General features: G+C 31.8%; 1 protein-coding gene across 1 annotated transcript in view; it reads right to left on the bottom strand.

Annotated features, from left to right (window-relative positions):
• Positions 1–1644: 1644 nt before the first annotated feature.
• The window catches only part of LOC148946649 (zinc finger CCCH domain-containing protein 15 homolog), a 47654-nt gene continuing 36978 nt past the window's right edge, over positions 1645–12320 (bottom strand). The window contains exons 5-8 of the mRNA XM_089096297.1: positions 12099–12305; positions 10434–10559; positions 6253–6364; positions 1645–1823 (exon numbers count right to left, since the gene is read on the bottom strand). Of these exons, the coding sequence (XP_088952423.1) occupies positions 1717–1823; positions 6253–6364; positions 10434–10559; positions 12099–12305 (552 nt within the window). The 3' untranslated portion in view covers positions 1645–1716. The remainder of the gene's footprint in view (positions 1824–6252; positions 6365–10433; positions 10560–12098; positions 12306–12320) is intronic.

Raw genomic sequence — 12320 nt, 5'->3', positions numbered from 1 at the left:
ACACAATATCTATTAGCTATACCTTTTACTTTCTTTGTTGTAGTCAATACAGTGGTTAGCTGCTATCATAGACGTACCAATAGCGCTGCATAACTGAAAATAGATATTGATTCAACGTATTATTTATCTTTTTTTTCAACCAAGCCACTTCGTATGGGGAACGTAGAAACATTGAAAAGGGTTCATTTGATTGGAAATTAAAAGGCTCCTATACCCCATTTTAAGAGGCAAAAGTGATTGGAGGGCAATCTGCCCGCCTTCCACACCCTTTTTAGCTACCCTCCCTTCAACACCATATTATCAAAATTTTGTTTCAAAATAGGCGAAAGGTTAAGTAACTATGCCTCTAGGGATGGCTTGACCCCCAAGAGCCCATGGGACAGGAGCTGTATGTTATGTAATTTTTTATTTTACATCTTTGTTATTTTTTGGGGCTATTTCCGTTGTTTGGTTTTTTAATTGTTTCGACTTTTTCTTTAATTTTTAGCGGTCTGTTTTTATCCAATCAAATTCTCATTCAGAAAAGGTAAATGTGTTTTGTTCCAACTTTCTCTTATAGCGCTTAAGAAGACGGCAGGTTGTCTTCTCGATACATCTGTTTTGCTCGCAAACAAAAGTACTATTACGCCACTATGTACCTAACTATTTTGATCCAGTGTCAAGAATTTCCATTTTAATTTCACGGTATTTTATTTCTAAACTTTGTAGTAAAAGAGAATTTGTAATGAATATGCCAGATGAAATAAATGTTCACTTCAATTTGGTTAATTTTCACTTCAGCTACAGCTTTCGATGAAAATCGACATTTTGGCAATGACGCTTACGATTTATATACCGTAGCTATTACTTTAGGCTAGTCACTCGAGTCCCCTACTATAGGATAAGAAGGTTGGAATAAGAAACCACAAACAAATGTTTTCTAATATAAAGGAACTGGCACATCTTTAGTTTTAAACATGTCTATTTTGACCATACACGACGAAAATTAACCGATTTGAGTGGCATATCTAACGATGAAACATCTACTAATGTTGGTACCGATTTGGACTGAACAGCATGTTCCTCCTCCCGAGTAGAAAGTATTGGCGAGCTGTTTCGAAAATATGAAAAATGTCTTCGATGGCGATTCTAGGAAATTCCTCGATTCACATCTGTATTCCCATCACAACGAAAGATTTTTGACGCATACGTCCCCAATCAGCTAACAATACATACACACTCACAAAAAGTATGTACAAACACAAATGCACATAAACAATTAAATAAAAGAGAATATTATAAATTTATAATATTAAAATGGAAGTCAAATAAAAATGCTGCCCTAAAGAAAATTAAGATTTATTTTGAATGTTGTGCCCAATTCATTGTTTTGTGCATATAAATCGATTTTCTATTGGACCGAATTTTCTTTAATTTCAAAAATAAAACTTAATGGTGACTCGCCTTGATAATCAGGAAAATGTTTACGATGTCAATACCAATTCTAGGAAACCTCCCGACTTTCCCGATTATTTTTCGGAACCGTACGTACTCAATAAGTCAACCAAATACACAAAATCACATACGAAATCAAATACACACAAATAGATAAAATGAAAGAAAATACTTGAATCTTATAATATCAAAATGGAAGCAAAATGCTGCTTCAAGTTAATGAATATTATTTGTAGTTTTCTTGACAGAACAGTTACCAGAAAGAAGAAAATAACAATTTAATCAATCTTCTTCGTCTATATCTAAAGTTTCCAGTTCTTCTTCAAGGTCTTGTAAATCAACATCCTCTATAGCAAATACAGCCTCGTCAATTGGAACACTATCACCAGCTGCAAAAATTGAACAATTTAACTAGAGAAGTAGACTTAACTAAAGTAAATGTGTAACTTTTGGAGCATTGAAATATTCTATAGAAACGTAAGAATGTCAAAATGAAAATACATTTTGTCCACTGATCCCAACTGAAGCCTGTTTACACCTGAACGCCACAAGCATCTAAAAAATTTTCTTTTGGCTGTTTCAGAATTCCGAAGTTTTTAGGGTAGTATCAATTTTCGTTAACGTTACCACCCGCCGTGCAAAAAGTGGGGTAGCTAAGTAGAAATGGTACTTGGCATATTTTGTCTGAAAATATCATTTTTACACGTAAAAATACTTTTTGCTCGTTGAAATGGTGTCAAAATATAAGTTGGGCTGCTTATGTTTTGGCAGTTTTTGGAATTCTGTCGAATTCTGCTACTGGCAGCTTTGGAACTTTTTCCATACCTGGTTGCCCCCTTGAACCATCGAAACACATCAAAACTAAAAAGTTAAATATGACACTTTTCGTGTGCGAAAATTCAAACATTGACAATCCGTTGATTCCCACGCCCTTACACCCTTATTTATTGATTTTTCATCCCCGTTTCTCGTCTTTTTAATTTGTCGTCTGCTACTACTAAAACTACATAACTGCATATGAAGTGCTTTTTCATGAAAAACTGGATTCTTGATATTTTACGATATATACGGTTGTGTAAATTTTCAATCGACCAATTCAAACAATCAGATTGAATTTTCACTGTCTTTAGTACTTTATGAGAAGAATACCGGGGCTTCAAAAGCACCAAACTGAACTAGTTTTATAGAAACTAAATTATAAACCTAAAATATTTTAGGTTTATTAGGTTTAAATTATTTTATTATAAGTTATTTTATTATTTTATAAATATTATTTTATTATAATATTTATTGTATTATAATTTAATTTAATTATAAATTATTTTATTAGGTTTAAATTATTTTAAAAAATATATTAGGTTTAAAATACTTTAAGTGTAAGAAGTACTTGGGCCAACAGGAGAATTAACCTAACTAATTACATAAAAACTATTTTTTTGGTTCTTTAACATGGATAATTTTCCCAAGGCCGTGGATTCCATTCTACTATCTTTGATTAGTGTAATAATCGTTTAAGCAAAAAGTGCTCAACTTAAAAAGAAACTTAGTCTAAGGTGTTATACACCCATCACTGTTTGGTTCTTTATCATTAATAATTTTATGCTGTTAGCTAAGTATTTAAAGACTGTAGATTCCGTTCTACTGTCTTGGCTTAGCCATATAACCGTTAAACTAAAAATGTAACCAATTTAAAAAGTAATTAAAACTCTAAAAGTATGTAGCCTACACAGTTATACAACAATCACTGTCTTGATCTTTATCATAAATAGATTTTTTTTTGTGTATTTGCTAAGTTTTCAAAGAACGCGTATTCCTTCCTACTGTTTCGGGTTAGCCTGATAATCGTTAAACTAAAGCATACTCAAACTAAAAAAGTACTTAATACCGTAAAAATACTTAAAAAATATCTAAAAAGCCTAAGTAGTTATACAAAATACCAGCTTGATTCTTTAGAAATTTTTTTTTTTTTGATACTGAATAATTTTCCCAACACCACAGATTTCATTCTATTTTGTTGGAATGAGCTAATAACGGTTAAATGAGCAAACCTAACAAGAATCTAAACATGAAAAGGACTTAATCTAATATTCTAAATCTAATTCTATTCTATTTCTAATTCTACTCTATATCTTAGTCTGAAAACTAAATACATAACTGTCACTTTCCACTTATTTGACAAAACACTTTTTTCTTCCTGCTAATTTTCCCAAAACAGTGGATTCATTTCCACTTTTCACTTCTTTAGCATACATTTCTTTTCTGTTGCTAATTTTTCAATATAGTGGGTTCCATTCTCACAGTGGGTGAAACATCTAAATTTAAGATACAACCAAATACTTGAATCAAATAGAGACGAAGTGACGCATCAAACGCATTGAAATCATAGAATCAAATTGAAAGCACAAAAAAGGATCACTTAAAAGTCCCCGAACTTATTTTCTGCATAATTATTTTGATTTTTTTAATATTTGCCAGGAAATGCAGCATTGACAAATAGAGTTGAAAGACATAAAATATGACACAGATAAATGGAGGTATGACAAATAAGCAGAGACACAATCGGTAAATCAAGAAAATCAGAGTTAGAATAAAATATGGAGAGTAGCATTGAAATAAAATATGGAAGGAATTTAAGTGTAGTATTGATAAGTGGATGTAAGGTATACAAGTGGAGGTATAATTGCCATTGACTTTTGGAGAGCAGCACTGAAGTAGAATGCAGAGGTAAGAAAGGAGGGAATAACTGCAGAGTAGAGACGAAATTTGTAATTACTTAAAGATAGCAGCATTGAAATGAAATGTAGGGGAAAGTGAAATGTAGAATGGATAAACTGAGACAAGATATACAAGCGGAGGGAAAATTGGCATTAGTTTAAGGACAGCAGCACTAAGGTAAAATGCAGACGTAAGTAAAACGTGACACTGGTTAGTGGAGGTAAGGCATCTAAATAGAAAAAAAAATCGGTGATTATTTACGGAAAGCAGTATTGAAACAAAATGTGGAGGTAAGCGAATTGTAGCATTGATAAGCGGAAAAAAGATTGGCGTTGATTTAAAGACATCAGCACTAAGTAAAAATGCAGAAGTAAGTAAAACGTGACACTGATTAGTGGAGGTAAGACAAATAAATAGAGAAAATATCGGTAATTATTTACGGAAAGCAGTATTGAAACAAAATGTGGAGGTAAGCGAATTGTAGCATTGATAAGTGGAGCAAAGATTGCCATTAATTTAAAGACATCAGCACTAAGGTAAAATGCAGAGGTAAGTAAAACGTGACACTGATTAGTGGAGGTAAGACATTTAAATAGAGAAAAAATCGATAATTATTTACGGAAAGCAGTATTGAAACAAAATGTGGAGGGAAGTGAATTGTAGCATTGATAAGTGGAGCTAAGATTGGCATTAAGATTTAGCATTGATAAGTGGAGCTAAGATTGCCATTAATTTAAAGACATCAGCACTAAGGTAAAATGCAGAGGTAAGTAAAACGTGACACTGATTAGTGGAGGTAAGACATTTAAATAGAGAAAAAATCGATAATTATTTACGGAAAGCAGTATTGAAACAAAATGTGGAGGGAAGTGAATTGTAGCATTGATAAGTGGAGCTAAGATTGGCATTAAGATTTAGCATTGATAAGTGGAGCTAAGATTGCCATTAATTTAAAGACATCAGCACTAAGGTAAAATGCAGAGGTAAGTAAAACGTGACACTAATTAGTGGAGGTAAGACACATAAATAGAAAAAAAATCGGCAATTATTTACGGAAAGTAGTATTGAAACGAAATGTGGAGAAAAGCGCATTATAGCATTGATAAGTGGAGCTAAGATTGGCATTAATTTAAAGACATCAGTACTAAGGTAAAATGCAGAGGTAAGACACATAAATAGAGAAAAAATCGGTAATTGTTTACGGAAAGCAGTATTGAAACAAAATGTGGAGATAAGCAGAATGTAGCATTGATAAGCGGAGGTAAAATTGGCATTAACTTGAAGACAGCAGCACTGGGCTAAAGTGTAGAGGTAAGTAAAATGTGACACTGATACGTGGAGGCGAGACATGTAAACAGAGACAAGATTGGTAATTTAAGGAAACCCCGACTGGGATAAAATATCAATACTGATAAGGGGAGATAAGACATAGAAATAGGGTAAAATTGGTAGCAATTTAAGGAAAGTTGCACTGAAATGAATGTAGAGGCAAGTAAAATGTAGTATTGATAAAAGGAAGTAAGATATTACGTAGGGAGAAGATTAGTACCAATTCAAGGAAAGCAGTAATAAAATAAAATGTGGAAGTAATTGAAATGTGGAATTGATTACCGAAGTAAATATATAAGTAGAACAAAAAATTGTAATTACTTAAGGAAAGCACCATCGAAATGCAATCTGAGGAAAGTGAAATGTAGTAGTGAAAGTGGAGGTAAAGTATACAAGAGGAAGCAAAGGTGATAATAATTTTTTATGGAAATAATCCGAAATTATCCTGCGTCTCGTGGCTTTCTACTTAGTCGTATAATCTTTTTTTGTTTGTCTATTTTACTTAACTGACTGCTTTTAGTTTCACTTTGTCATTAATCTATTTAATTATTTAATTTATTTAAGTAATTAATTATTTACTTAATTTCTTTTAGACTTTGTGACTACGATAACCTTTTTCAAACTGATTTGTACCTAATCCAATCCGGCTAGCATCTGATTCAAACAGTACACTAAAACATATAAATGCAAAAATATATATAGATGGCGATAATAGGATACTTTCATTTAAAATTAACAATAAAGATATTAAAAATGTGTATAAAAAAGACAAACCTGTTGATGGGCCAGCATGAGCTTCCACCTTTTTGGCCGAACTACTTTGAGTCCCAGTTCCATCCGTCTCAGCAGCAGCCGCAGAAAGTTCATCTAAGGTAATCTCCCGGTACTGAAATTAAAATATGCTTGACATAGCTACAATTTCAAATCGCAAAACAAAAAAATAAAAAAACACACACAAAAAAACAATGGTAACCACAGCCAGTGAAAAAGAAAAAACACAACGCAACACTTTGGTCTAGACCTCCGCTTAGCCGTGCTCAACGCAGAATTGAGAATACCAATAAAAAAATACAGATAAAGTTTGCACTGTGGACGGTTGAGCAGAGATCTCGAAGGAAAAAAAGGAAGAAAATAAAAAGGAAATTCTTCTTTTCTACACTGGCTGATTATCCTCTTTTTTGTTTTCTTTGTTAGATTTGTCGTTCTGTCCTGATTAGCAACTGTGGTCTCAGAAATTATTTAGTCTACAACCAGGGTTGTAATAAATTTATCATCTTTTTGTTTACATCAAATCATTTTTTAAAGTATACTTTAAACAATTAATTCCAGGTGAGCTAGCCTCTTTGTTCGTATTAATGTAACACTTGATATGTGTGCAACATATGCACTTAATATATGCAACAATTAAATTAATAATTCTACTAGTAAGTGTAAGATTAGTAAGAATGAATCAGAACAGTGCAGACAATGTATATTAGAAGGTTAAGGCTTTAACCATAATGTATATTAGACAATGTATATTACATGTATATTAGATATTAGACATATGTATAGTAGATATTAGACTTAATGTATATTGGATATTAGACTTAAAGTATATTAGACAATGTATATTAGATATTAGACATATGTATATTAGATATTAGACTTAATGTATATTAGATATTAGACTTAATGTATATTAGACAATGTATATTAGAAGGTTAAGGCTTTAACCTTAATGTATATTAGACAATGTATATTAGATATTAGACATATGTATTGTATATATTAGACTTAATGTATATTTGATATTAGACTTAATGTATATTAGACAACGTATATTAGATATTAGACATATGTATATTAGATATTAGACTTAATGTATATTAGACAATGTATATTAGAAGGTTAAGGCTTTAACCTTAATGTATATTAGACAATGTATATTAGATATTAGACATATGTATATTAGATATTAGACATATGTATATTAGATATTAGACTTAATGTATATTAGATATTAGACTTAATGTATATTAGACAATGTATATTAGAAGGTTAAGGCTTTAACCTTAATGTATATTAGACAATGTATATTATATGTATATTAGATATTAGACATATGTATATTATATATTAGACTTAATGTATATTAGATATTAGACTTAATGTATATTAGACAATGTATATTAGAAGGTTAAGGCTTTAACCTTAATGTATATTAGACAATGTACATTATATGTATATTAGATATTAGACATATGTATATTAGATATTAGACTTAATGTATATTAGATATTATACTTAAAGTATATTAGACAATGTATATTAGATATTAGACATATGTATATTAGATATTAGACATACGTATATTAGATATTAGACTTAATGTATATTAGACAATGTATATTAGAAGGTTAAGGCTTTAACCTTAATGTATATTAGACAATGTATATTATATGTATATTAGATATTAGACATATGTATATTAGATATTAGACTTAATGTATATTAGACAATGTATATTAGATATTAGACATATGTATATTAGATATTAGACTTAATGTATATTAGACAATGTATATTAGAAGGTTAAGGCTTTAATGGTAGGAAAACTGGTATTGCGCTGAAAGATAATGAAAGCTCTTTCGTGAGGGTTGGATAAAAAATAGTTTGTCCTCTCCTCTTTTCAACATGGAATTAAGTTCCCTTTGCTTTCCTGGAGGCTTTAATTCAAGTCCTGAGACAAATTAGAATATGCTTACTACATCAATTATGAAATTCTTCATTTTTAATAAGACCTACTGTCTGGGTTCAATAATGATATATACTGGCTTACCAATAGGCTTCAGGTATACGAACAAAAAAACAAATTTTCGCTCTCTTGAGAGGATCCAAAAACCAAGTACCTTATAAAAGTATCCGGAGAATCTATTACTGGCTCGATAGCACTGCGAAATTATTTTTAAATTACCGTTTAGCTGGGTGTAGCATTTGATATACCTAACGTGAAGATCAATTTCTCTGTGTAAAATTCGGCAAATTTGATCAATTATTTTCTGGGATTTTGGCAATCCATTTAATATAACTTAATACAGAAATAACTTCCATCAGAGACACAAACAAGATAACAAGTTTTAAAATTCAGAAAACTATAATGAATTTCTGCTGCGGGAGAGGTGGAAAATTCGCTGCTTTTATTTGCAACAAAAATGAAAGAAAAGGTGAAACAAAGATTTTAAATGGTCTGTAATGGGATTTATTAGGATCTAATACGACATTAGTAACATTTTTAACATAAAAATAATTGAAACACTTTTCGATGCTCTTTTTCTCTTGTTTAGTTAATTTTCAATGCAAAATTTACTCAAATTAGCAATTATACATACAATTATCAGATTAGCATGATAGGCCAGAACAGTTCAGTCAGGACATTTAGAAGGGGTTACGGTTAAAGGGTTAATAATAGCTAAATTATCGCATTACGTTGAAACATTAAAATCGTACAACTGAAGAAAAACGACATACAATAACTTACATAGAAAACATAAACCTCAAATAAAGAAGTTGAAAGCTGGCAGATGCTTTGAAACAAAAATCTAAAAAAATGTCTTAGAAATGCTGTACCATACTTATTATTCTGACAATTTCTGATTAGATTCCAAGGAATAATATTATTCTTTTATAAACTTCTCGTCACACCTTCCAACTTAATTGCAATTCTAAAGCTATCAAAACAGGGGAGGGGGGCAAGGGCGTATCCAGAATTTTTTTCGGGAGAGGGAGGTTAAGAGAAATTATAAAAAACGAATCCAAATTTGCTTATACGCATTTTGTTACGTTTTTATTAGTCAGACAAAAATTTCGGTAGGGGGGGGGTAAAACCCGGTAACCTCCCCCTCCCTACCTCTTGATACGGCCATGTGTGGGCGCAAGATTTATATTCTCTAATAAATATAAAATTATGTGACAAGCCTATAGCTGTAATTTTTATGAATGCCATGATGTTCATACCCCTTGATCTTTTGATTTCAGGTCTTTTCATTCCCAGAGCTAGAATTATGATATTAGCTAGAATTTTCTTTCAAAATAAAGAATCATGCTCCTGCGCCTTGAAATCGGGTCAGTTATCAAGAAACACCGTCTGCGCTGGTACGGACAAATCCAACACCAACCGCCTGAGGCGTTGACCAAAAAAACCCTTCACTGCCAGCCTCTCCCCGGCTAGATGAAACACCAAGGGGGACAACGCAAAACGTGGCTTGCCTGTGTCAAATCTGACATCGAGCCCAAAGGGAGCTCAATCGTTGACGAACTATTGAATGCCAGGGAAGGCTCGCAGCTTTTGACCTGACCCACGTACAAGCAATCAGATTAAAAAATCGGATAAATTTCTTTCTTTCAATGTTATAAAATCTATATAAAATATATTTTTCAATCTCATGCAACCAATTAAAACACATTTTGACGTTTTTTTTTGTTTTCTGTTCTGTTTTCGAAATCGGTCTCTTATTTATGAAGCCGAATTATGCTCGAATCAAATCATTAAAACATATTCTAATTTGTATAGCACACATTTCATTTCTGAATATGTATATATGCTAATTTATCCTTTAATTAAATTAATGAATACACTTATGATATATGTTTTCAGTGCATTCATGTTCACATGTATTTAATTTTGATGTATTTATACTCGTAGACTTACCTTAACATAGGTCAGTATCTTCCTCTTAACTAGGAAGAAGAGGGTTCAGTTTTTACGTAAAAAGCGAAACAAAGATATTATAAAGTTTCAAATATAAAGATATTACATATATTATATATATATTGGGTTTTTAAACATCATGCATAAATCTTAAACTGGTAAAAATAATCAAAATTTAAATTCCAGAGGATTCGTTCAACTTTGTGAAATTTTAGCCAGGAAGAAGAAAAGAAGGTTTTGAGTAACAGGGTATTTGATCACTTACCACAATTTCGGAATCATCTTCACCGTCACGTTCATATTGCGCCGTGTCAAATGCTTCATCGTCATCACCATATCCATCTGCAGCAGCCATATCGGGGTTGAACGTGAACATCTCACGACCAGAAAGCTAAAAAAAAAAAAAAAAAAAAAAAAAAAAAAAAAAAAAAACGAATTCTTTTTTAAAAGGTCGCGCCTCTTGTAAAATACGAGTTATGTCAAAGACAAGCCACAGGTGAAAGCCAAAGATTAATTACAATAATAATACGTAGCTAGTAATAATATATTCTATAACAATAATACTCATTAATAATATAGCTCATATAATTAGAGATAATAAAACAAGAGCGGTCGAGGAGGAACAAGAAGGTGGCGAAGTGGTATTGATAGAAAAAGAAGAAACTCGGTGACACAAAACCCGGAGTTCAATCTTAGCTGCAGCAACCTGCCACAGGGACCAGAACTTGATCCTGGTGATGAGAGTATGCTAAAGCGTATCCATAATAATCAAAACAAGAAGAAGAAAAAAAAGTCCTGAACTAGCCAAAAGAAAAGCGTTATTATGATATGTCTGACGCAAGCTAAAATCTCAATATTAACTAATCATTGTGAGTTAGCCTTACGAAAAAATCAAGAGAGGTTGGTGAGAATTAGTTGGGAAACTCAAGTGCTTCAAAACAAGCTTAATTCTAATTTATAAAAATATAGATTTTAATTAAAACTCAAAGGCTCTTTAGGCGCAGCCTCAGATTTTCTAAAAGTAAGCATATTTTCGGTTTTTAGATTTTTAATTAATGATAAATACTTAAGTCCTGCTAGTATACAGAACATAAATTATTTAGAAATGCATAAATATGCTTACTGTGAATTATAGGCAAAGTGGCACTGTAGTGAATGTATTTTTTTCTTTGTGAAACCTTTGATGGCATTACCTGTTTTCTTTTTCGTAGAGATGGACAGATTGTTTTTTTTTTAATTTTCATACTTTTTTTTCCAGATGCAAAATAATTTCTTAAGGAAATGTATTTAGCAGCGGTGGTTGCTATCTTTTCTATACACAAAATTAGAAAATATTAAAAATATACTGATAGGGACCATGTTGAAATTTAGTGGTGAGTCCTTATAAACTGAACTTAATAAACCGAGAGTTAAAAAAGAAACATTTTTCTTGCAAGTCAATCACTGTTTAAAAGGAAGGATTTCTTCCCCAGTTTCTTGGAATTTCGGAATTTCTTTAGTTTTATTTTCCCATCGAGGATTATTCCTGGTTGCTATCCTCTTTTTCCGATAAAGAATGAAAACTGAAATAGTGCGTGAAATAGCGTGAGGCACTTTACAGGGCCGTTATCTTTTAAAGACAGAAAAAGTTAAAGATTTCAGTCACAAACCAACGCCGTATCCATAGACCCCCCCCCCCTCAAAAAAAATCTGTTCGGCTCATAAAAAGGAACGAGAACACATATAAAGACTTTTTTGATGCGTTTTGTCAATATTTTTGTACGCCCCCCCCCAACCCAATCCTTGATATAGCCGTGTCACAAACCCAAATTATTTAAGAACAAATTGATGATAAGCCAACACTGCCAACGGAATAATAAATTGTTAACGCTTAAATTCGCTCCCCATAACAAAACAAAAACGATTAAGAAAAAGAAAAACGCTGACTTACCCCAACGTTTCTTCCAGCTTTATATTCTGCTTTCTTTTTGTCTGATTCTTTTTTTGTTTTCTCTTCCTTTTCCTTAAGTTTACGTTTCTTCCATGCCAAAAATGTTTCTAATGTCACCTTAGTCTGCTTTAGACCAAGGTTGGCTCTTTCACGTTCCACCAACTCTTCAATTGATAGTTCATCCTTTTTATCGTCTTTTTTCTTGTCCTACTCAAAGGAAAA

This window comes from Artemia sp. Qi Xiang Cuo, chromosome 11 (genome assembly GCF_049724085.1).
Source record: "Artemia sp. Qi Xiang Cuo chromosome 11, ASM4972408v1, whole genome shotgun sequence".
Classification (NCBI taxonomy): Eukaryota; Metazoa; Arthropoda; class Branchiopoda; order Anostraca; family Artemiidae; genus Artemia; species Artemia sp. Qi Xiang Cuo.
This window is presented reverse-complemented; position numbering and strand designations above follow the sequence as displayed.